At 42.8% G+C, this 26,925-nt stretch overlaps 1 protein-coding gene across 1 annotated transcript in view; it reads left to right on the top strand.

Moving 5' to 3' along the window:
- The window catches only part of LOC145411898 (DNA repair protein RAD51 homolog 3-like), a 176,385-nt gene that overhangs the window by 69,663 nt on the left and 79,797 nt on the right, over positions 1-26,925 (top strand). The window contains exon 5 of the mRNA XM_080281870.1: positions 7,143-7,248. Within this exon, the coding sequence (XP_080137996.1) occupies positions 7,143-7,248 (106 nt within the window). The remainder of the gene's footprint in view (positions 1-7,142; positions 7,249-26,925) is intronic.

Below are 26,925 nucleotides of genomic sequence, written 5' to 3' on the forward strand. Positions count from 1 at the left end.
ATTATAGCAGGGACAACCTGTACTCTCTTAAACGCTTTTCTCTATATCATGTGCTATATATATCAAGCAGTGTATCCTACTATGTCCCAGATGTTGATGCCAGCAAAGGCATGTGGCCAGAAAACTTTTCCCCTGCCACCTTGTGGCAGACCTATTGAGGGAAGGCATGACACAGGCCCTGCCAGTATAGTTCTGGGGGAGCAGAATGGGATGGGGCTCTGATCCGTGCTAGAGGGTACAGGGTGTTGTGGTTTGCAGGATGGCACTTCCTTCCAAAAGAGAGGGACCCGAACCCGGGAGTAGCACCCCAGGAGGCAGCCCTATCAGTAGATGTATAATGGTGGGGCAGTAACTGTGCCATGGCACGCTTGGAGGGTGTCCCTGTAGCTGTCTTGGCAGGATTGCTTGAGGCCACTGCTACAGCCATTGTCACTGCTGGTGGGCTAAGGGTCCAAGATCCCATGCCTGGACTTTGGACTGTGCAGCTGGGTGGGGTCAGTGGTGTCATTCCACCTATGTAATTTTAATGATATGACAAAAAATTTGAAAAAGCAGAAGTCTGACAATACTAAATCACCCAAGGAGATCCAAGTGGCATCTTGAAATGTGGGTAGTGTGAAGGGTAGAGTGGAAGAGGTGGTCAAGGCACTGAGTAGGAGATGGGTGGATGTTGGCTGTGAACAGGTCAGGTATTGGGGAGGATCAGCCAGGATGATTGCTGTGAGGGATTGTCAGTATAAGATATTTTGGCAGGGAAGGGCAAATGGATATAGTAATGTGTGTGTGTGCTGGTTAAGGAAAAATGGGAGGAATATATCATGCATGTAATGAGAGTAAAAGAAGGATTGTAGTAGTGAAAATATTGTTGGGTAGGCTGACGAGTCATTTATTCTGTATCAGTATGTGCTCCACAGGCTGGCATGGATGATGTAGAAAAAGGTCGAGTCTAGGATCACTTAACACGTGTGGTAAGTGGTGATGAAATTGTAGTTTTGGGAGGGGATTAAATGGTCATGTGGGTGAAGCAGCTCAAGGATATGAAGGGGTGCACAGGGAATGCGCATATGGTACAAGGATTGTGGAAGGGAAAAGGATAGTCGAGTTTGAACAACCAATGAAAATGATTGTGTGTAACACACATTTTAGGAAAAGAGAGTGTAGGTTTATTATATACGAGACTGGGGGAAGTAGTAGTCAGTAGACTACAGTATTTCCTGGTCAGGAGGACTGATAGGAGGTTGGTGAGGGATGTTAAGTTATAGGGGACAAAGTGTGTGCAACAACACAAATTACTATGTGATGTGGTGCTAAAGGGATGGGTGTTGAAGAAGAAGACCTTTGTACCTAGGAGGAAAATATTTAAGTTGAAAAATCAAGCAGTAAGGAATGCCTTCTATAGCGAGATGAATAGAGTGGTGCCTAACCAGGGAGATGTTGACAGAAATGTTAATGAACAGTACGGAGCTTTCAAGGACGATCTCCTGAGAGTTACTGATTAGTGTGTAGATGGACAAGGGGCCTCCTAAGACAAAGTAACATGGAGGTGGAATGAGGATGTAGAAGCTGCAGTTAAGGAGAAAAGTATTTTCTGGGAATGGAAAAGGGTTGGTAACATTTTTGTATTCATTTTATGAAGGCTCCAACATGCTTGCATGCCTCCACCTTGGTCACCTAATGGTGGCTGTCCATGCTGCTTGATCTGTGGCAGCCTCCCAGTTCAATCCCTTGACCCTGAGGTCACACTTAATGACCTCATCCCACATCTTTTTTGGTCTACCCCTTGCAACCCAGCCCTTAATATTAATGCTTCTCACCTTCTGCACCCAGTTAACCTTCCTCATCCTCACCACATGCCCAGACCACCTCAATCTACCTCTCCTCATCACAACACCAATACACTCCAGTCCCATCCTACCTCTCAACTCCTCCATTGTAAACCCATCCCCCCCAGGCCTTGAATGCCGGGATGCATTGCACATCCACCTAATCATTGTCATTTTTGTACGTTTGAGCCTGCGAATATACTCTTCCTTTATTGCCTAGGTCTCGCTACTATATAGTATTACACTCCTAACACATGCTGCATACAAAGATCCCCTACCATGTAGTGAGAGCTCTCTCAGTGTCAGGGGAGGCAACAGCTCCCTGAACTTGTTCCAACCACTTCTCACCCTGGCCACAGAGCTCCAGCCCCACCTCCAGCACATAACATGTCTCCCAAATAATAAAACTTTCACACACTCAAGAGACTCACCAGCAAGTTTAATCCTTTCACATTTGACCATCTCCACATGTTCTCCCCTGACACACTGTACACATAAAATCAGCATTATCTTGCAGTCTACCTCTAATACCACTACATCTCTTATGCACCCCCTTATCACACACCCTAGATATCATCGCTTTTGTTTTATCTGCATTTACTCTGAAGCCCTTATGCCCCATACCATCTCTCCATTTCCTAAATCTTTCCTCCACCTTCCTTTCATTCTCTGCAGTCAACACCAAATCATCAGCATACAACATCTCCCACAGGAGTCCGTTTCTGAAGTCATGTGAGAGGGCTTCAAGTACCGTGATAAGCAAGGGACTCAAAATTGACCCTTGGTGCACACCAACATTCACGGAAAATTTTTCACTCAAATCTCCAGTCACTTTTACTTAGGTGCAAACACCCACATACATTGCCATAACCACCCTAACCAGCCACTCCTCCGTCCCAAGCTTTCTCATTGCCCACTTCACCACCTCTCTTGAGACTCAAAGGCCTTCTCCAAATCAACTAAAAACAATGTATAGTTCCCTTTTCTTTCCTATATATTTTTCCTGAAGCTGTTGAACAATGAATATGGCATCAGTGGTCCCCCATCCTGGTATAAACCCAAACTGCATCTCATCAAAATTCACTCATTCTCTAATCATACCTTCTAGAACTCCCTCCATTGCCATCATTATCTGATCTGAAAGCTTTATGCCTCTAATTTCCTCTTTCCAGTGCATCACCCTTCTGCTTGTACACATTTACAGTTACACTCTTCTGGCAGTCATCTGGGACAATACATGTATAATCATATTTATCAGGTCAGTGACTAACCTCACTTCTATATTTCCTGAGGCCTTCAACATTTTAGCAGTAAATCCAGACACACCTGCTGCCTTCCCCACCTGCATCCTGCCTTTTGCCTCACTCACAGTAGCAGTGTCAATCAAAGGCCAGGGGCCAAACACTGGATCTGCTGGCTCCAAACCTTCCCTGTCCCTGTCAAACGCCTCGCTTAACAGCCGGCTATAATGCTTTCTCCATGCATCTTAAAATCCCCACTGTTCACCACTACCTTTCCTTCATCAGTCTTCACACACTGCTCACGTATAATATCCCGATTATCCCTCTTCACCTGATTTGCCACCTTAAATATCATATTCTTCCTTTCCACACAGTTTAGGTTTTCAAGTAAAAGTCTTTGTGACTCAGACTTTGCCCTGCATACCTCTCTTCTAGTCCTACGCTTGGCAGCCAAGTATTCCTCTTTCTTACCACCTTTCTTCCATTCCTGGGAAAGCCATCTTTTCTCCTCTACAGCAGCTTCTTCACCCTCATTCCACCACCAAGTTACTGTATGTCTTGGTGGGCCTCTTGTCCAACTACATAATGCATCAGTAACTCTCAAAAGGTTGTTCTTGAGGTCTCTGTACTGTTCATCAACGCCTCTGTCAACAGCTTCCTGTTCAGCCACCACTCTCCTCATCTTGCTATAGAAAGCAACTGTTACTACATGGTTTTCCAGCTTCCATCCTCCTAGGTACGTAAGTCTTCTTTTTCATCATTTGCTCTTTAAGCATCGTGTCACATATCAATAATTGATGCTGCTACACACACACCCTTATTCCCTGTAACTTAAACAATGAGGAACACTTGGTTGTCAAGCATAAAGCTAGAAAATATGTATACAGGGCAAAATCTGAGTCTCAGAGACTTTTACTGGATAACCTGTATGGTGTGGAAAGGAAGAATATGATGTTTAAGGTGGCAAACCACATGAAGAGGGAAAACAGAGATGTCATAGGTGAGCAGTGTGCGGAGAATGATGAAGAAAAGGTAGCGATGAACAGTGAGGTTATTAAAGACGCCTGGAAAGAGCATTATAATCGGTTGCTGAATAAGGAGTTCGACTGGAACAGGGAAGCTTTGGAATCAGCAGATCTAGTGTCTTACCCATGGCCTTTGATTGATGTTGCTACTGTGTGCAAGGGAATAGGCAGGATGCAGGTGGTGAAGGGGACCGGTATGTCTGGGTTGACTGCTGAATATGCCAAAGGCCTCAGGAGATACAGGAGTGGTGTTAGTTGCTGATCTGATAAATACAAATATATATGAGTGTGTTATCCCAGATGATTGGCCAAAGATTGTGATTGTAAATATGTGCAAGGGAAAGGGTGATGCCCTAGAAAGAGGAAATTATAGAGGCATAAAACTTTTGAACCAGATAATGAAGGTAATGGAGAGAGTTCTAGATAGTATAATTAGAAAAAGAGTGAATATTGATGAGATTCAGTTTGGGTTTATGCCAGCAAGAGGGACCACTAATGCCATATTCCCTGTTCGACAGCGTCAGGAAAAATATGTAGGAAAGAAAAGGGATCTGTACTTCATCTTTGTTGATTTGGAGAGGGCCTTTGACAGGGTTCCAAGGGAGGTGGTGAAGTGGTCAATGAGAAAACTTAGGATCAAGGAGTGGCTGCTTGGAATGGTTATGGCTATGTATGTGATGTGCTTGCACCCAGATGAGAATAAATGGAGATTTGAGTAATGAGTTTTCCATGAGTGTCATGCATCAGGTGTCAGTCTTGATCCCATTATTGTTTATCATGGTTTTTGAAGTCCTCTCATGTGACTTCAGAAATTGAATCCCATGGGAGATGTTGTATGCTGATGATTTGGTGTTGATTGCAGAGAATGAAAGGAAGGCAGAGGAAAGATTTAGGAAGTGGAGAGATTGTATGGGGTAGAAGGGCATGGGAGTAAATGCAGATAAAACAAAGGTGATAGTATCTAGGGTTGGTAGCAGTTCTGTAAAAAAGAAAAGAGGGAGAATGGACACGAGGACATGGGAAGTAATTCCATCTTGTGCCCTGTTTGTGATAGGTGGGTGCATGAGAGATGTGGTATCAGAGGTAGACTGCAAGATAATACTGATTTTATGTGTGCGGCATGTCGGGGAGAACATGTGGAGATTGTCAGGCAATTTAGGATTGATCTTGCTGGTGAGTCTCTTGGGTGTGTGGAAGAGTTTTATTACTTGGGAGACATGCTGTGTGCTGGAGGTGGGACTAAAGCTAGCTCTGTGGCTGTTGCCTCTCCTGACATTGAGAGTGCTCTCCCTCCATGCTAAGGGATCTTTATATCCAGCATGTGTTAGGAGTGTAATGCTGTATGGTAATGAGACCTGGGTAGCAAAGTAGGAGGATATTTGCAGGCTCAAATGTACGGAAATTACAATGATTAGGTCGATGCGTAGTTCATCCCAGAATGCCAGGCCTGGGGAGACTAGGTTTATTATGGAAGAGTTAAGAGGAGAGGTGGGACTGGAGTATATTGGTGTTTTGATGAGGAGAGGTAGATTGAGATGGTTTGGGTTTGGACATATGGAGAGGATGGGAGATGACTGCTGGTTGCAGAAAATGAAAAGTGTGAATGGTGTGGGCATGATTGCAAGACGCAGTCCGAGAAAGACCTGGGACGAGGTCAAAGAGTGTGACCTCAGGAATAAGGGCCTGAATAGGGAAGCTTCCAGAGATTAAGCATGATGGAGAGCTGCAGTTAGGTGATCAAGGCTGATGCATGCAAGCAGGTTGGAGTGTTTATAAATGAAACAGAACAAATGAATAAACGAAAATTTACTGACACAGATGAAAGAGAAGCCTGTTGTGAATGAAGACATATCTCAAGTTCTGCAATTGGTCAGGGCAAAAGGACACCTTTGTATTCTCATCTGTTGCAGAGTAGGGAGTAATTACAGGCAGTTAGGTAAGAGGAATTCTCCCAAAACTTACCAGACAAGAACTGACAGATTTTGCTAGCTTAACAAAATTTCCTGTCTTTCTTAGTTCATTGTTCATTAATGTCCAGGAGTATGATTTAGAAACATGATTTTTCCATCCAATATTTTCTTCCCGGCCTCCAAGAAATTAGCATAGCAAATGCAAGAAAAATTTTCCTTGATTTATGTGTTATGTGCCTGCTTAATATTATTTTGATGATATTTGTGGATCTCTATGGACTCTCACCTCCAAGTGATGGTGCATGCAAAATGCTACCCCTTTCTGTTTTTTTCAGTATGTTACATTTATCTCAGCAGTAGTTCTAAAGAGGCGCAGCTACCAAAAGTTTCGTTGACTGGTATTGCTTTTTGTTTCCATAATTTTTCAGATTTTATACAAACATTTTTCCACTAGTAGTACGATCCAAGGCGACTCCACCCTACATATACAGAAACACAGCAGTACTTACATCAGTTAATGCTACCCTGGTACTGGAATTTAGGGAGCAGTTTAAGAATTGATTGGTGGAAGTGAATCCAAGTATCAGTGCCAGTGAGCACAATGCAGTTGATAGTAATAAAATCCTCACATTCTACCATGATTTCTCTAATGAGTTTGTAAACATACCAGACCAGCATTCTTACATATTTGCACCCTTAAGCCTCACTCAGTTATGTATACAGATTCTTTTACTCAGGAACAGTCCCTGCAACAAGCACCTTACCACATGTACTTCTCACCCTACACTTAAAAAAAAAAAAAAAAAAAGTTTCCCACACCTATACCCCTCTGTTTAGCATTTAGTGGGCCTCTTCAACAGTTTCAGTATATGGTGTCCTTGGATCTGCAGATCAGTTTCCTGTCATGACCCACAAATATGGTTTGAACATGTATCATAGAGCAGCCTACCATGTTTTGTGTGTGCTAGTTAGTTATTGTACCATATGCTTTCATACATGTATACACACATAAAACTCAGGCACGGGAATCCTATTTGTACAGTAAATCACTGTTACTTCTCAAGTGGTTTATTACAATTCATGAAACCCATCATGAAGTAGATAATGGATTTACTCATCTGAATTCATCTTAAATTTCCTCAGATATGGCTTTACATGCAGTGCAGCACATACACACCATTAGTTCTGATGATTCAGAAGTGAACACCTTCACTGTTGAGTCTATCCTGAAGGGGATACATTACTACAGGTATGATTTTAAGGAAGTTATGGACTCATATGTACAGTTAATTCAGGAAGAATTTTCTATTAGACAGGAAGGATTGCCGATTTTTATACAGTAATCCCTCTTTTACCCGACATAATAGAACCCAAAGCATGTATGGAAAGTGGATCCGTTCAGATAATGGACTTCTCCCCTGGCCCCCCTTCGCACATAACCTAACTTGTTCCTGTTGTTTTACACTACTCTATCTGGTCAAGCAGTCCTATTAACCACAGCCAAGCAGTTTCCATGGTCAAGCAGGCCCATCGAATGGTCGACATCGGCATGCCCATTGCCATCTTTTCGGGACTGCGTCTGTCTGATTCGTGCCCAGACTACTAAATGGAAGTGAAGTGAGATGCTTGGAGCTTGGTGACAGCTACACTTGCCCATCTCATTCCTGTATTTATTCTCTCTCTCTCTCTCTCTATCTCTCTCTCTTCACCTGTACTGGGTGCTTCCACTTTCATTTTTAGTTCACATATTTTTGTCTTCGTCATCATCTTCATCTTCACTTTCCTGTTCATTTTTTTTATGTGGAGTAGACTGTAGCACCAGTCGAGCAGGGCAGTACTCCCGAGGTGGATGGAAAGCTGATGACAGCGAGTGCTGGAGCCCCCGTTTCATCAGCCCTCAGGACTAGTTCCTGACCATCCCCCTTTGCTGAACTTTTTCAGTGTCTCAGTTACACAGAGAGTAGGCCAGCATGCTCTCCAGTACAAATTTCTCTAACTGTCTTCACCAAACTACATGCACAGTACACACTACACTTCCTATTCAAAATTCACCAAAATGGCGTCGATTAATCAAGCCTCGGAGTCCCCAGGGGGGGGACCATAAATGCCCCGCCATCTGCCCCTCTCCCGGTGACGACTCAAGGTGCTTGGAACCACTGTCTGACTCTCTTCTTCTTCATTTCTGCAACATTCGCGGCCTTTCATCTAACTTTCGCTCTGTTGAGCACCACCTCTCCTCCTCTAAACCTCACCTTCTTTTTCTAACGGAGACTCAGCTGTCTGAGGCAACTGACAGCAAACCCTTTTCTGTATCCTCCTACTTTCTCTATACTCATTTCAAAGCCAAAGGTGGCTGTTGTGTATACATACGCAACGACTTATCTTGCTCTCGTGTTCCTGAACTTGATTCTTCTGAATTCTCCACACTCTGGCTTCGGCTTTCCTGTCATTCTCTGACTAAATATATCTGTGCTGTTTACTTATCCCCTAATTCTACTGACTATCAAAAATTCTTCGACTATCTTACTTCTACTATGGAACACATTCTGTCCATTTCTCCTTTCTCTGAAATCTCCATTCTTGGAGATTTCAATGTTCACCACCACCTTTGGCTCTCCTCTCCTTTCACGGATCCACCTGGTGAACAAGCCTACATCTTTTCTATCCTTAATGACCTAGAGCAGCTTGTACAGCACCCTACCCGTATCCCTGACCGCCTTGGAGAGAGCTCCAACATACTTGACCTCTTCCTCACAACTAATCCTTCTGCTTATTCTGTTAATCTTTTCTCTCCGTTGGGCTCCTCCGATCACTACCTTATTACCTTAACCTGTCCTATCACTTCGGTACGGCCTGTGGACCCTCCAGGGAAACGTCGTCTCTGGCATTTTGGAGCCGCGGACTGGGAAGCCCTCAGGCAGTACTTCTTTGATTTTCCCTGGAATGATTATTGCTTCCATGGCCGTGAGCCATCTGAGTGTGCCTTGTGCATTACGGAGGTTATTCTCTCGGGCATGGAAGCATACATTCCTTTCTCATATCCTTTGACTAACGCAAGAAAGTCCTTGGTTTAATCACGCATGTTCTAATACTGTCCGCAACAAGGAGAAGGCCTACAAAAGGTACCGGAGCCATCCCACCCCTGAATCACATCATCTTTACATTTCCGCCCGGAATCGTGCTAAGTCTGTTCTTCGTTCTACTAAAAATAATTTCATCCATACTAAATGCTCTCAACTCTCCAACTCGAATTCTTCCCGCTCCTTCTGGCACCTTGCCAAAAATCTTTCTAACAACTTTACCTCATCATCCTTCCCTCCTCTTTTCTACTCTGATGGTTCTGTAGCTATTTCTTCTACTGATAAAGCAGATCTCTTCGCACAGACTTTCTCCTCCAATTCCACCTTAGACGATTCCGGTGCTGTTCCTCCATCACTTCTCCCCTCTGACTTCTTCATGGCTGACATTAAAATTTCTTCAGTTGATGTATTTTCAGCCATCACTGGCCTCAGCACTAACAAGGCATATGGGCCTGATGGGGTCCCTCCTGTTGTTCTCAAGAACTGTGCTTCTGTGCTTACACCCTGCCTAGGCAAACTCTTTCGCCTTTGTCTGTCAACTTGTACCTTTCCTTCTTGCTGGAAGTTTGCTCTCATTCAGCCAGTCCCAAAGAAGGGTGACCACTCCCAACCCTCCAACTATCGTCCAATTGCTTTAACGTCCTGTATTTCAAAAGTTTTCGAGTCAATTCTTAATAGAAAAATTTTAAGGTATCTTTCCTATCACAACCTTCTTTCCGATCGTCAGTATGGGTTCCGTCAGGGACGCTCCACTGGCGATCTTCTCACCTACCTTTCAGACTCCTGGTCATCCTCCTTTCGGGACTTTGGCGAAAGCTTTGCCATTGCACTTGACATCTCAAAGGCTTTCGATCGAGTCTGGCATAAATCTTTAATTTCCAAACTGCCCTCCTACGGTTTCTATCCTTCTATCTGTGCCTTCATCGCTAGCTTCTTTTCTGGTCGTTCTATAGCCGCTGTTGTGGACGGCCATCGTTCTTCTTCTAGATCTATCAACAGTGGTGTTCCTCAGGGCTCTGTCCTATCACCAACTCTCTTCCTTTTATTCATCAATGATCTTCTAAGCTGTACATCTAACCCTATCCACCCATACGCTGATGACTCCACCCTTCACCTTTCCATTAGGTTCCCGCAACACCCATCTCAACAGTTACTTCAAGAAACAAGGGATTAGGCTATGGCACACCTAATGTCTGACTTGGCTCGTATCTCTGACTGGGGTAAAAATAATATGGTTGTCTTTAATGCATCTAAGACTCAGTTCTTACACCTATCAACCCGACAAAATCTTCCACAGGTATACCCATTAATGTTTAATAATATTCAACTTAATCCTGCATCATCCTTGAACATGCTTGGGGTTTCATTTACTCGGGACTTATCTTGGAAAGATCATATTACATCTCTTGTAAAATCTGCTTCCAAGAGATTGGGTGTGCTAAGCCGACTCCGCTCTTTCTTTACCCCTGCATAATTGTTGACTCTATACAGGGGTTTTATCTGCCCCTGTGTGGAGTACAACTCTCATGTGTGGGGAGGCTCCCCACATACAGCTCTTCTCAATAGGGTGGAGTCAAAGGCTTTTCGTCTCATTAACTCTCCTCCTCTTACTGACTCCCTTCAACCTCTGTCTCTTCGCCGCACTGTTGCATCTTTATCTCTTTTCTATCGCTACTTTAATGGTCACTGCTCCTCTGAACTGTCTGCTTGCATTCCTCCACCTCTACGACGGGCGCGTAGCACCCGTCTGGCAACAAACTCTCATCCCTTTTCTGTCCAACTCTCTAATGCAAGAGTTAACCGTTACTCCCAGTCTTTCATTTATGCAACAGGTCAGCTCTGGGACTGTCTCCCTCTATCTGTATTTCCTGCTGCCTATGATCTCCAGTCTTTCAAACGCATTGTGTCCAGGCATCTCAAAATGATCGGATCTTGAATTTGGCTCTCTATTGTATTTTGTTTTTCTCTTGGAGGGAACTGTTACTGCAGGCTCATGGCCTTTGGTTCCTTCTTCCTTGCATAAAAAAAAAAAAAAAACTACGTTTTTCACGTTCACTTTGACATTCATATTCACTTTAATATTCACTTTCATGCTCACTTTCACCTTCACCTTTACACTTTATTTCACTATTACTTTCAGTTTCAGTTTCACCTTCACCTTCACTTGCATCTTTACTTTCTCACTTTCATGTTTACCTTTACTATTACATTCACTCACCTTCACTTTTGCCTTCCCTTCTCTTACTTTCACTTCCACCATTAGTTTCACCTTCACATTCACTTTTGCATTCACTTTCACCTTCACATTCACTTGCATGTTCACATTCACTTTTGCTTTCACTTTCATCTCTCTCTCTCTCTCTCTCTCTCTCTCTCTCTCTCTCTCACACACACACACACACACACACACACACACACACACACACACACACACACACACACACACACACACACATGTTGCTAATATATACATACAATCTTTCCGTCACTCATAAATATGCACACAAATGTACATAGACGCACATGTGCACACAGTGGGAACTGCCGAGGGAGTCTCTAGCTGACGCTGGGTGAACTACCAAGCCAGACATTGTGGCACCACTGGGCTATTCTAGCCTGGGCAAGTGAAAATGTTCGCACGGCCATAATTTTCACCTGGACGCAAGCATTTTGTCTGGATAAAATGGAAAAATTTATGTTTAATGGTTTCAGATGACCTGATCACAGCATCAGGGTAATGGATCATTCGGATACTGGACGTCCGGATAATTGAAGGATTACTGTACATTTTTTTTTTTTTTTTTTTTTTTTCCCTGTCATGGCACATCGGCAGAGATCAGAGCTTTATCTTTAATCTGTTCATCCTTAGTTTACATGGGAAGGAGGACTAAGGTAGTAGTGTTGAGTCTGTCTAGCTTTTATTTCTTCATTTAAGAATTTATTGTTCCATCTTCATAGCTTTATGCAGGAGCATTAACATGAATTAGTCTCATGCATCTCTTATTCATGTTAATAACAATGCCTCATACTATAAAGACTTTATTAGTATTTCCAGCTAGTTGTTTATTGGACAAAAATTTTGCTCCATTTTCCTGCTTCTCTCTCTCTCTCTCTCTGGTAGATAGCACATTATACTGTCTCTGTTAGATACCGCATTATATGTGAACATCAGACATGTCATAAAACCAGTATACTGTATATCCTATCTCATAACTTGCAGGTCTTCAGGAACACCCAAATTTGCTTAATGATTCAAGACATTGTATGCTTCAAGTTGCAGTTTCCAAAGGAAGTTTGATTGCACTGTATGCAGTAAGTCTAAGAAATCACATTAAAATTGGAAAAAAAAAAAAGAAAAAAAGTAATGTATGTATTTGGTGCTGTGTGTGCATTAAAAGCATTAAAACAAGAGAGAGAGAGAGAGAGAGGGGTGGTGCATTCTTACCTGCCCACTGTCATTCAGTATGAAACAAAGAATTTTGACAAGTATCCTCAGATCCTCTAATTGTTAGTCTGGCTTTACTTGTATGGCAGTGCAAGAGTTACTGGGTATGGTACATTTTGTTCTCCGTCTGTAATGCAGTTTATAAGTGTGTGCATTGCAGCTTCTAGACTGCACATACCTGACGAAGATGGGTAGCCCTACTGTACCCATTCAGTATTGTGGGGGTCTAGAAGATAACTGATCCGTTAGTCAGTGGAACACCACACACTTTGTCAGTGACAGGTGATCCACCCCAGCCAGTGCTTCGTGCTCAAATATTGGTGTGGAATGCTTTTGAGTGTAGACTGATCATTGCATATGGAAATTGTATTGGAGTGGCTCATTATTAATCTGTACAAGTACTGTAATGTCATCAAGGAACCTCATCAGGGTGGAAACATGTCAACATGTGAAATGACAAACTACAGCTTCCTCTTAAATATCTACCCCCAGATGGCATTACACTAGTCTGAAGAATAGGTAGAAGCTGCAGCCACCAAACTTAAAGCTGGAGACTTTTTACAGTTTTAGTGATATATGCAGCATATTTGATGTGATTGTTGTTTTTGTTGTTGTTGCATAACCCCAGTGAAACCTGTTCTGACAGATCTGTCAACTGCAGGTAAATAACTGCCCCTATGGGGTTGTCTCATAGGTTCCTTACACCATTGAAGTTGTGTCTGCACCTTAGTGTGGTGTGTCCTGTGCAGAGCTCCATTATGTGTGCTATATTGTGTGTGCCTAATCAATAAGCTGGACATGTGTCATTTTGTGATTCCACTCAACTCATCTCTAAGCTGGTAGCTGAGGAGGGCTGGGTGATGTCCTGCTCGAAGCCTAGCTAGGTGTACTTGATGATCTCTCTTTAAGGACACCTCTGATGGGTGGATGTCAGGAGAGGGGATTTGTAGTATGGTGTTTTATTTTATCCTGCAGGTGAAGTGAGTATGTAGATGTTTTTTCATTGCTAGTGTTGGATTATCTGGAGGTGGGATATTGTTGTAGAGGGTTTCATAATGTTTGTGTGGTGATTGTTTTATGTGCCTAGGTGTGTTGTGTGTCTGCCATGTAATGACAGGGGTGTTATGTAATGGAACAGGTTGCTGCATAGAATTGTGTGCCCTTCATGTGAAGGTAGTTGCTGATGGGGAGGACTTTGTTTCAGAGTGTAAGTGAGCTGTGGGCATGGTTTTGGTGCAGCCAGTGGTGATGCATAGAGCATTGTTCTTTTTGATCTGTAAGGTGTTGTAGTAGGTATTAGATAGGATGGGAGCCCATGCTGGGGAGGCATAGGACATCATTCATCTAATGTATTGTGTATGGAGTAAGGAGAGTGTTTCTTCTCGTTGCCTGAAGTCTGGCCGTATAATTGCCCGGAGTGCACAGAGTCTGGTGGTGCAGAGTCATGCCTTGTACATGATCCTGGAAGGTGAGTCCAGTGCCATATGTCACTCCAAGGATCTTAATGGTGGGTGGGTGTGGCACATGAACATTGTTAACCCCCTCGCACACCGTAAGTTCTGTAAGTTTGTGGGACATGATCAGAGAAAATGCCGCGAGGGCAGCTTGGGCCGGGGCCTAAAGGAAAACATTCCCATGGATTTTATTTGCCCCAGAAATTGGTTATATGGGTATAAATGCATAGCATCATCTTTGCTGATGTTTATGCTATATGATAAGCTGATAAAAACACGCAAAACTGATAAGTGAAATACCAAAACGCAGTGAGAATGATGTTTTTCAGCAGTGAAAATAACTTCCCAATACCCTTGTGCAAAATTTTGCCCACACCATGCAAGAGCTAAGCATATGTCTTGATGCAGAATTTCACGAGCTTTCATGTGGTGTTTTCGGAATTCCAATATACTTAATAGTTTTCAGGTAAATCGCCAAAAATCCCTCCACCCCTACGTGCACTGAAAGCCAAGAGAAAGCTGACTGTATGAGAGTGTTGGCCTTTAAAAAACACACCCTCCCCTATGACGTACCAAAGATTGACGCACTTCATGCTAAAACTGAATTTTTGGTGACCTGTACACCAGGAAACCATTTACTATGCTGGGTGGTAACCATATAGCCAAATTTTGGCACCTGGTGGTTTAGTGGGTATTTATTGCACTTCAGTCGGATTGAGCTGGTGAAGGTTTATATCCAAGGGGTGGTTCGGGTTGATTGCTCATGTAATGCCACTCAGGGATGAGTGAGGCTGGTCACTCTCATCTTAAATGTCGAGACCAACTGCCTAGCCCCGGGCTCCTACGCTCCTCATGGGGCAATGTAGGATTGGATGATGGATGGATGGATGGATTAAATTTGTCCAAAATTGCCTAATTGGCATTCCTTCAGACCAACACCTGTTACACGTCAGCCTAACACCATTTTGACTTATTTTGCATTATTTTGCACGAAGGGGTTAAGTGTGGTGTTGGGGGAGTACCTGTGTTCATGTTTATTGCCGGTGATGAGTGTAATTAATACAAAGTGCCTAAGTGTGGATGGTTACAACAGTATGGTGAAATCAGGATTTGGGGGTTTTGAATGGTGGAGTCAGGATTCTGGGGGCTTGAGTGGTGGGTTAATGAGAGTTTGGCTCATTAATTTTTTCTTGTGTTCTGAACCCTACATCCTTTGGTAGAAAAAAAAAAAAAAAAAATAGGTTGGGACAATGATTTAAGGATGGGTAAGCATGTTCCAGTCTTTAATTATCATGGTACGACTACCGAGGGGTGTCGTCATGAAGTAGCACCAATGTTCCCGGACAGTTCCGCTGCCTAGTTATACAGCAAATGACATTCAGCTCACTTTCCATACCCCAAAAGGAGGAGGATGGACTGCAGGAACAGGGCAACTTTAACCTGCAGTTCAATGGTTTCATGTTCAGATGAGCCTGGGGCTGCAACAACAGCAGCAAGAACAACAAAGCCAACAACAGTCACGATGATTATAATCATAATTATCATATAAACCCCGTTTCATCTTTATTGGGCATACTTGTGTTAGGTTTTTGAAAAAGTCCCATGGGGTTTTGTGTGAAAGCAGATGGAGGGATTTTTGTCCCCTAATGTTTCCATTCAGTGAGGATGAGGAATTATGTGATTTATGAAAAATGTGAAATAAGATAGTCTGTGGACTCCAGAGTTGAAAATTGTGTGCTTAGGTGAAATGGTTTTGTGGAGAGAATTGGTATAAATAGAGCAGTGAAAAGGGTTCAGTATATCTGAATGAGTTTGAACATGGGAAGAGCTGTGGCAAGCCAAGGTGACCTGCGGTGAGTGATGAGGCTGGGGAGTTGACCATGGTTAGGCTAATAGTAAATGATAAAAAGGGTACAATGAGAAAGAAACATACCATATAGAGACCTGTTTAGGTAAGGGGTTCTAAGGCTAGGGATGGAGAGTTTAATGGTCTTCACTGCCTGGAATTAACTCTTTGAGTAGGATCTCATCTTTGAATTACTCGAAACCTTCGGAGACTACAGATTTTGCACCACCATTGTTGGCAGAAACCAGCTTAGGTGCACGATAACAAAGTTTTTAGCCAGAAATTGCATGATAACTGCTGAAGTGCAGATTTTCATCTAGCAGTAACAATGAAAACCGTAACCAAGTGTGCAATAACCAAGGGATCACTGCAGAGTATATACATGAATAGTCTTCTTTGTACTCTTCACTTTACTGGGCTAAATCATCAAGAATAGCAATTCAGTTCCCCGTCCTTCATAATAACATTAATACTTGATTGCCCGTTAGTCCATTTAAACATTCAGATCAGACAGCACTCTCAGTTTACTTGTTTTAATCATTAGAATGAATTTTGATAACAATAATGTGAAGATATTTATTGCACTGATGTGGTAGATAACATTGTTCTTTTATCACAAGTAATCATTGATGTCCTAAAAATGAAGGGGGAGGGGGCATATGCCCCCAAGACCCCCCACCCATATGTGCCTGCTGTCTGTGATGTATGTATAATTGTTAGATATATTTTGTTCATATCAAGCCAGTATCCATTCTTCCATGAAATGCCAGTATTTTGTCCTTAGGGCTTTCTCTGTGACTTTCAAGACTTGTTTCTCTTATGCAGTTACCATATTTGTTTCAATAGTATCTCCTCAGTCATGATGATGTCACAGCAGGGACAAAAAAAAATCATCATCAGACCCACCTCCATTTGAAAACGCCTCACCTCTACAGTACTGAAGTGTTGTCTACATCTCACATTCTTTACAGTGTACTGTTCAGTTGTGATACATTACAGTCCAGGTCAGCAATGAATAACTCAGAATTATGAAAAGAGATTGAATTTGTGATCAAAATACTAATAACTGGTAAGTAGAATGTGGACAATCAGTAGTTCCCACCATCGTTCATGATGCACTTGATATTGGTTTTGTCAGTATCAAATGACCATCTCTCATCAGCAGCTGCTTACAAGTGTGGTTTTTCTGTTTTCAAAATAACTGTTATAAAATTTACTGCTATGCATTTATTGGCATAATACTTGTAAGAATAAGTCAATACCAACACGATACTGATTATAGCAGATTTTTCCACCCCAGTTCTGATACCAATATTAATCAGCTTTCCCCTGTTGATTTGCTGCATTAGTTTGGCATCCCTCTTCTTTCCCGGTGAAGTGGTAGTCATTGGATTTACTCTAGCTGACTGGCGGTATGAAGTGCATAAGTTTGGATGTCTATGTCTGTGATATGGAGTTGGGATTGCGAGGACTTCAGTGGTGAGTGAATGGGAGTGTGACCCATTTAATTGGGCAGACTTTGCTTGGTATCTTATTCTATCAAGTATTTTTCTTGCTTTCTGGACCCTACCTCACCCCATCCATGGATTGGAAAAGAGGTCCAGATGATGATGATGATAAATATGTTTAACCCCTAGCCGCTGAGGGTTCCCAGCCGTCGCCCATACCTCCTTACAGGGGATTTCCGAGATTTTGGCAAAAATACCCATACTTCAAACCATAATATCTGCCAAAATATTATAGCTAGAAAAGTAAATAAAACCTCATAAGGCTCAACAACTCTTCTTCTTTCCAAAGAAGGTATCCCGAGGTCTCTAGGTGGTCCCATCAATGAGTAAGGATGAGTGGTTTTTCACATTTGGCGGGGCTGATCCGACCGCACGCAACTGGCCATGGCCTTGGCCTCGGTGACTAGCATTGGCAGCACTGACTGGAGTGGTGATTGTAACACTGCCCGGGTGTCCATGGATGGAATGTGGAAAATTCCACTCATTTTTCAACTTCTCCATACTCACCATTGTAAGGATGAGTCATCACCCTGTCCCCAAAGAGTTTTCCACCCGTTTCAAAGTGCCAATATGCCCGGCAGGTGTGTGGGAAAGGAAATATCTCTTCTTTTTTCTGAATGCACTTCTTCCATCAGTTACAATAATTTCCCTTTACAAGGACACTTATAATTGCTCTTGACATCATGTTTACGGATGATTGCACTTTGACAAGTAAATGCTGTGGCTGTTTCATGCATTATTGTTGAGTATGAGGTAATTACTTGTACTATAATTCAAACTGATTTATACTAATCAGGAGCATCATGAAAATCTTATAATGTTATGCACAACTTACATTACATCACAAATACACTGATGCTCATATTCAGCACAATTTCCCTGAGTATCGAGTGAAATATTTTAGTTATAGCCAACCAGGTAATTTTCTTTGTGGCCTCCTCACAAGTGGTTTTCTTTCAGGTAACAGGTAGGATACACTGATGCTCATATTCAGCACAATTTCCCTGAGTATCGAGTGAAAAATTTTTGTTATAGCCAACCACGTTATTTTCTTTCTGGCCTGCTTGCAAGTTGTTTTCTTTCAGGTAACAGGTAGAATACACTGATGCTCATATTAATCACATTTTTCCTGAGTTTCAAGTGAAATAATTTTGTTACAGCCAACCAGGTATTTTTCTTTCTGGCCCACTCTATCCATCTATCTATCTATTGCCAGACGCCTTAATCCTGTACGGGGTGGCCACAAACAAATCTCCTCCACGTCGTCCTGTCCCCCGCCATTTCACTGCCCTGCTTCCAACTCGCACTCCCTTTTCTCATATACCTCTCCACTCCATCCCTCCATCTCAATCCTCAGCCTTCCCCTCCCTCTCCCCCCCTCCACCTCACTCACATACACTCTCCTCTTCAGTCTCTCACCCTCCATCCTCTCCACATGGCCAAACCACCTCAGTGTGTTCCTCCTAACACATCCTATCACATCCACATTCACACCACAATGCTTCTTTATATCCTCATTTGTCAGCCTGTCCCTCCTTGTGACTTCACAAGCTCCTCTTAAATAACTCATTTCCATTGCTCTCACTCTTGACTTGTGTCCTTCCAACAACGTCCAAGCTTCACATCCATATGTTAGAGTTATCACAATACTGTCATGTAGTAACTTTTTCACTTCCATGCTCACTTCCCTGTTTCTTATCACTGCTTTCAAGGAACCAGCAACCTTTCATCCTTGTTGTACCCTTTCATGCACTTCACCCTCCAAACTTCCATCCTTACTCATCACACTCCCCGAGTACTCAAATGTACTCACATTTTTCCATTTCCTCACCATCCAACCTCACTGTACATTCACTGACTTCACCTCTCTCAAAGACCATCACTTTACTCTTCCCTACATTCACCTTTGTAAAGTGTGCGTTTTCGTACACTGAAGAACAAGGGTTCGCGCCCTGCCAGGGTAATAAACTTTGGGCGCATTCTTCATGCCACGTACTGCTTGGCGGATATAAGGGGTGCTGTGGTTGAACCAGTGTCGCATACTATAAAGTATGATTGCACCCAGTCGGCTTGCCCAGGCCGATTACACTTGGTTCACAGACTACACACACATCCAAAGCCACTCCAACACTACAATTACACTTACAAGCACTTCTCACCGTACATACAATCTCTACCAGACAGCCTAAGCCACTTGGTAGAGATACATTGGCTGTATCGTCCCCACTTCGGTTGGGATAGGCCGGTCCTGCAGTGGACACTCAAACAGCTGATGAGATGAGAGAGACATTCACTTTTAGATTCCGTTTCTTACACACTCTCCCAAACTCATCCACCAAGCCTTGCAGCTCCCCTTTGTCTTCACTTAACAACACAGTATCATCTGCAAACAACAATACAGGGAGTTTCCAAACACTACCCTCTCTCACTAGGCCACTCCAACATCCACTGCCTTACCTTGTATCTCTTTTATTACCCCATCCATGTACAGATTGAACAACCATGGAGATATGACGCATCCCTGTTTCAACCCAACCTTCAAAGAGAAAATTTCACTCAGTTCACCATCCACATGCACTGCAGCCTTAGCACCATCAAACATACTCTTCACAGGATTCAACAACGTCCCAGCTACTCCATATATTCTTAATACTTTCCACAATCCTTGTCTATCCACCCTGTCACATGCTTTCTCCAAATCCATGAAGGCCACTTACAACTTCTTTCCCTTCTCTAGAAACTTTTCCATTAAAGCTCTAAGAATGAATATCTGATCTACACAACCTCTTCCCTTCCTAAAGCCTCCCTGTTCTTCTCCAACTAATTCCTCTGTTATTTCCCTAACTCTGTCAATAAGTATCCTACCGTACACATTTCTTATTACCCTAAGAAGACAAATGCCCCTATGATTACCACACACTTCTTTTTCCCTTTTTCCTTTGTACAAGGGAATAATTATACCTGACTTCCAATCCTCCAGGACTCTGCCTTCCTCCGAGGCCAGTCTGCACATCTTCCACATCCATTCTACTACTATCTCTCCCCCATGCTGCAACATTTCACCACACACTCCATCAATTCCTGGGGCTTTCCCCAATTTGACTTTCTTCATTGCTTCCACAACTTCTATCCAACTGATTTCTTCCTGTCTTCTCACCTCCCTCCATCTCCCAGCCATTCCCCAGCCACTTATACTTACATTACTTCCATTCTCTATGTTCAACAATTCCTTAAAGTGTTCTCTCCATCTGCTCACTTTTTTTTCCCTTCTTCACTAGTAATCTACCATTTTTATCTTTCACTCACCTACAAACTTCACTGCCACCCTGTCTTACTCTTTTCACCTCTTTCCAAAACATTTTCTTACAGTCCCTCCACTTTACACTTAAGTTCCTTCCAAATTCCTCATCCACTCTCTTCTTACTCTCACTTACTAATCTTTTCACTTCTCTCTTCCTTTCTGCATATAACTCTCTCTTCCGCCTCTCAACTTCTTCCACTCCCCTATTTCTCATCCATTCGTTGTATGCTTTCTTCTTTTGTGTCACAGCCTGTCTCACCTCTTCATTCTACCATGCTGTTCCTTGCACCCCCTTCTGTCTTCTCTTCACCCCACACACCACCTCACATGCTGCACATATTTCTTCTGTGAATATCTTGCACACACCTTCCACGTCCCCCAACTGCTTTAGTTCATATTTACCCAATCGTTCCTCCACTTCTCTCTTATATTCTGCTTTTTTCTCATCCTCTTGTAACCTTTCCACTCTCCTTGCAACTACTTCTTCCTCCTGTCCTTCCCTTCTTCTGTTTCTCCATCTTACTTGGATCTGGCACACTCACAAGTGGTTTTCTTTCAGGTAACAGGTAGGCTGTCTCAAGGTATTTCTAATAACTTTTTCACCAATATCCAATAAACAGTAACACTTGTAGAACTTATTATAAAATACACATGATATAGCACTTACTATAAATCGCTTATAATATCCAACATTTCACTTATTTATAGAAATACACACATTTGTGCATTCCTGTACACTGTTTACACTTTCCCACACACCTGCTCAGTATTCATGCTTGGAGTGATACTCGGAAAAACATTTAGGGCATAGGGGGACCTTGCATTCTGCACATTGGTATAAGGTCTCTTTTCGTGCTGGGGGACAGCACTGGTCATGTGACAGACGTGGCACTGCCTGTAGGCTTGACGGCCTGCTGTGGTACGACCATTCTGTACCAGCCTGTGGCGCCGTAAATACTCAGCACAGCTAAGCCTGTCCGCTGCCCCGCCTAGCACCTGGCACGTTTGGAGTTGAATATTCATCAAGGAGTTCACTTGCAAGCTCTCTCTCAAACTCTCATGGAGACAGGTTTCCTGATGATTTCCTTGAACAATATGTAACTGTTCAGGACAGCGATATCAAGAAGGTGTAAAAATGCCTTCTTGTACCACCTGCAGGACTTACGTAGGCAGTAAACATCACCAATTTGCATGTCCAGTTTATCAGCAAGCTTTTTGTTGATATATTTGTTGACAACATCTGGCTTTATCATGAGTTTCCTGGTCCTGTAGTCTGTTTTTCCAGTTTCCCTTAACGCACCCTTATGTACAGTACTGTAGACAACATTATCCATCTCTTGTCATGCCAGAGAAGGGCTAAGATGTTGCCACATTTCTTGGTCAGAAGGGCTTCTTTCTCAGTATTTTCTGGAAATACGGTAGACCCTTGTTATCCACGGAGGTTAGGTTCCAGAGACCCCTGTGGAAGGCAAATTCCGTGGATACTCATCATCACAAAATGGTATATTATTTCCACGTAAGCTAAGCACATTCATGAAAAAATAAAAACATACTTTAAAATATTACAAATACATATTAACACTCATCAAAAGACTGTGTTTTCTTCATAACCTTTGTACAATGATGACGATTGCTGTATGACGGTGATGATTGCTGTATAGATGATGATGATTGATGTATAATAATGATGATAGCACCTTACGCTCTCTCTTTGGCTTAGAAGGATTGCTGTTATCTTTTACTTGTTTCTTGGGAGCCATTTTTAACTTACACAATGAAAGTACAGTAGAGTTGTAAACACGAAAAGGGCGACGACGACGTAAGTAGTGAACTGACTGGTGATTACAATAAGACTGATGGAGTGGCGGGAATGCCCATGGTTGCGGGTATGCTAACTGTAGTGACAAAAGAAGTGTGATGCGTGCCAATTTCAGACCAACTTACAGTGTATAGTACAGAATTAAAATAAGTTTGATCTGTAGAAACTTAAATCTACGGATGCAAAATCCATGGATAACAAGGGTCTACTGTACAGGGAAATTCTTTCTGTTGGCCCTTCCAGTTCCACAGGATCCAGTATCGTGGTCAAGCAAATACTTGGTCAACACCGGGGCAGTGTAATAATTATTGGTATACAGAATGTGGTGCCTGTTAAAATACCTTTCCATGAGCACTTTCATGACAGATGCCAAGAACCCACGATGATCGTCACTAGGTGTATCAACGTCTGTTGTCGAATAAACTATCACATCTAGCACATATCCAGTTTTGCAGTCACAAAGGACAAAGAATTTTGAGGCCAAAGCAGTGATGCTTCGATGGCACCTACTGAATAAATGCCAGCCTGCCCCTGAATAACTCTAGCAACTCGTCAATATCCACTTTCTGAAACGGACGAAAAACCCTGGAAAATGACTCCTTGGGCATTTTTAAGACTGGTCTTATTATCCATAACCTGTCGTTCGGTGCAGGCCCGTAATTTCTCTTGAAATGAAGGAACCTTAGGATGGCCAGGTACCTGTCATGGGCCATGTGCTCACCAAAGACAGGTGTGCCCACGAGTTCATCAACCAACCAGTAGTCATGGAGCACATGTTTTCTTACATGGTAAGGGCTAGCCACATAAACATCTCCCCCACCTCCACAGGTTGCCAGTCATGCATGCGCATGCTCTCTCTGGCAGCCATGTCCAAGCACCGCACACACATGGCCCAGTGGATACTGATTTCCTCCACCAGGTATTGCATGATAGCAGTTGTGAAAATGGCCCTGAACTAACTGCTAATAGTCAGGGCCTGGGGGAAAACTCATCCTCCTGCACACCTGCTCCCTCCACATTGAATACCACCACAGACGGCTCAAAACCAGCACCATCTTCCCACACAAAGGTATTGATTCTAACCACACGTGGTAAAACTGGCCGTCTGGCAGTTGCAGGACGTTTTTTTCATCACTCATGCATGCCCACAGGCAGGGGATGGGGGGGGAAGGAGAGGAAGAGGTGGGGGAGTAAGCGGGTGATGACTCACTTGACATGGAACTTGCCTGGGGAGATGCTCGGTGCTGAGTATCTCCACGTGTGGCCCATGTGGGAAATACCACTCCCGAAGGGCCCAGTTGTGGAGAATCAGCCCTTGAGGTGCTAGGCTGAGGTGTTGGGGATCATTGTAGGGCGAGATGTCGGCGAGCAGGTGGTGAGAGTGTGGGAGAGAGGGCTCTTCAGCGTTTGTTCTGCTGATGACCGCTAGCTCCTTGGTCCTGATGTTCTGGGTCATCAATCACCTCCTCCTCAGCGAATTCATCACTTTCATATCCCCATCCCTCTTCGTAAAGGAGTTTCAGAGTCTTCTCTGGCGATGGAGAGTGGATGGGGGTCGGAGGGCGAGAAAGGTCACTCTCCATTCTCCATGTGGTAGCTCTTCCTCTCCTTCGAGGACGTGCCCTTGCTGAGTGTTTGTGAGGACACGGTGTCATCCAAGGCACGTCCAATAGCACTATCATTTAGCTCTTTCCCCGGCACTAAGGGCAGAACTTCGCAGGGGGTCGATGAGGCGATTGGCCCTTCATCGGGTGCTTCGGATTGGGACGATGACGAAGAAGAAGACATGGCTCCTCATGCTACTACTTCCGTGTACAGACTGAACTGCACAGCCGTGGGTACCTGGGGGTCCTACCTACCCAGGTATCATAGAAAATGGTTGCGAGTTTAACCCCTTAACCACGGGGCGTCACTTTCGTGACGCTTGGGAGCAAGGGATCTTACTGCGGGGCATCACTTTTGCGATTCTGTGTTATTTTGAATTCGCCCGGGCTTTCAAATGATAGCTTGTATCATCTATCAGTACTGCCAATGTCCAACACTAGTCAGCACTCCTAATCTCATCTGTACTCCCATCCATTGTTGACAATTTAGCCATTTCTCCCCGTTCTTGACTCCCCTCCCTACCTTCCCTCCATTACCCTCTCCTCTCGCCTGCCCGGCCGTTCTACGCTAAGTAAATCTTCCCTGGAATTTTCCACTGATTTCATCCATTGAAATAAGCCCTATGCCCTATTCTTATACCAAATAATATATACCAAAAAGAAATAAGGTAAGTGAGAGTGCCATACACCTGGAATTGGCTAATTATCACCTGACAACACCTCACGTGCACTTGTTCGCTAGTTTTCGCTGTTTATTTCCCCTTGAAATATGCCGTATAATCTATTCTCGTACTAAAAATATATATAAGGAGGGAAGGGAGAAGCGTAAGTGACATTTACATTCACCTGGAACTACCTAATTATTGCAGGCCACCACACTGTATTCTATGCTAAGTAAATCTTCCCTGGAATTTTCCACTGATTTTGTTCATTGAAATAAGCCCTATGCCCTATTCTTTTACCAAATAATATATACCAAAAAGAAATAAGGTAAATGAGAGTGCCATGCACCTGGAATTGGCTAATTATCACCTGACAACACCTCACGTGCACTCGTTCTCTAATTTTCGCCGTTTATTTCCCCTTGAAATATGCCATATAATCTATTCTTGTAATAAAAATACATATAAGGAGGGAAGGGAGAAGCCTAAGTGATATTTACATTCACCTGGAACTACCTAATTTATAATGTATTGTCTAGATTTCCTGCCAGTCATTTCATAGCTATATATTAGCAGCTCCCAAGAGGCTGACATTGGCAGTAATGCATTCTCCCTAGGTAGGCCACCCCAGCCCACCACTATCAGTTTACTGTCGTCTTTCAAGGTGAAAGTATGTCAGATTCGCTCCTGCTAACTTCCGCCGCTTTTTAGCTCCATGCAAAGGGCCCTGTGACCTTTACCCCCTACTAAACCTCATGTGGAAAGAGGTAAAGGGCTGACAATTGACAGAGAGTGACTACGATCTTTCTGTTGAGTAAAACAGTGCAAGAGGAATTGTAAATAATGTGTAAACAGCAAGTGAAAGCAATGAATGTAAATATAAGTGAACAGTGGAAAATAGTTTTATAAGTTACTTCAAGTGACAGTGCAAAACACAGTGTAAATAAAATAGAAATGTAAATAATATAAATAGAATAGAGAACATAAAGAGAAATGTAAATGAGTAGTATTATAAGAATACGAGTATATATACTAGGAGTAATGAAAGTGAAAGTTTCACTTTAGCATGTCTGAATACTATGAGTTATGAGAGTGAAGGTGAAAGTGACATTCACTCTCAATGCTAGTATAAGGGACGAGAAAGTGAATGCTATGTATTTTACTGAAAGAGAAATTGAATTCCTACAATGACAATAAACTACTATTACTGAAGGAAACTTATGGATAAAGACAGTAGATATATATAAGTGTTATATAGTAATAGAAATATAAACTGTGAGTGTTTTTTTGAATAATAAATGACAGAACACCAGCGGCGAACGATCAGAAGTGGGAAGGTCATACGCCCTCGTACTTTTCATTGCTTTCACAGTTGTTTTTTTTTTTTTTTTTTTTTTTTTTTTTTTTTTCCAGTATGGATTCCAAACTATTTGAGAATCATAGAATAGTGTTTCTAGTGATAATATCAGGCTGTGGTAATCATATTACGGGTTGTCGGGAAGTGTAAAGTGGAGACTTCGTTACCCAACTTCAGAGGTCTCCACAAGTCCTACAGTACTCGACGAAGGCTCAACAAACACCCCAGGAGAAAGCTGAAGGTATGTGCCATAAGCATATTTGATTTTAATATTCTAGGACTAATAACTGATTTTTGGCAAATATTTTTAGAGAGTCTGTCGGAGCGCGAATATGCCTGCGGGAGCTGCAAGAAAAAGCAAAACAAGCCCGTGGTTAAGGGGTTAAAGGGTGGCAGGAAGGTTAGTGCAGTATATGCTGTCAGCTGGCAGCACTCTTTGCCCTGAAACGTGGTGGCTATAGACGTCAGCCAGCGGTTATGGGTTAAAGCACTTGAAGACATTGCCACTTTAGTGAATATGATTGGTTTGACATTTTATGATAATCATGCATGAACTTGGTATGATATTTATACAGTAATCATGCATGACCTTGGTATGATATTTATACATTAATTATGCATGACCTTGGTATGTCATTACAATGTATGCTGTAGTGAGGGTTAAAGAATGCTTTGATGATTCGGCACATTGAATCTGAGAAGTCCTTCGTAAGTTGAATATCTTTATGAGGACTTCGCCAGACTATAGTATAGTTACTGCTCTAGTAATAAGACTGATTGAGATTTATCACATTAATCTACAGTAGTCAATCATCAGTCATATCAAGATTCGGCCACATTAGCTCCGGAC

This window comes from Coenobita brevimanus, chromosome 91 (genome assembly GCF_032717465.1).
Source record: "Coenobita brevimanus isolate Jiangsu-jjx chromosome 91, ASM3271746v2, whole genome shotgun sequence".
Lineage (NCBI taxonomy): Eukaryota > Metazoa > Arthropoda > Malacostraca > Decapoda > Coenobitidae > Coenobita > Coenobita brevimanus.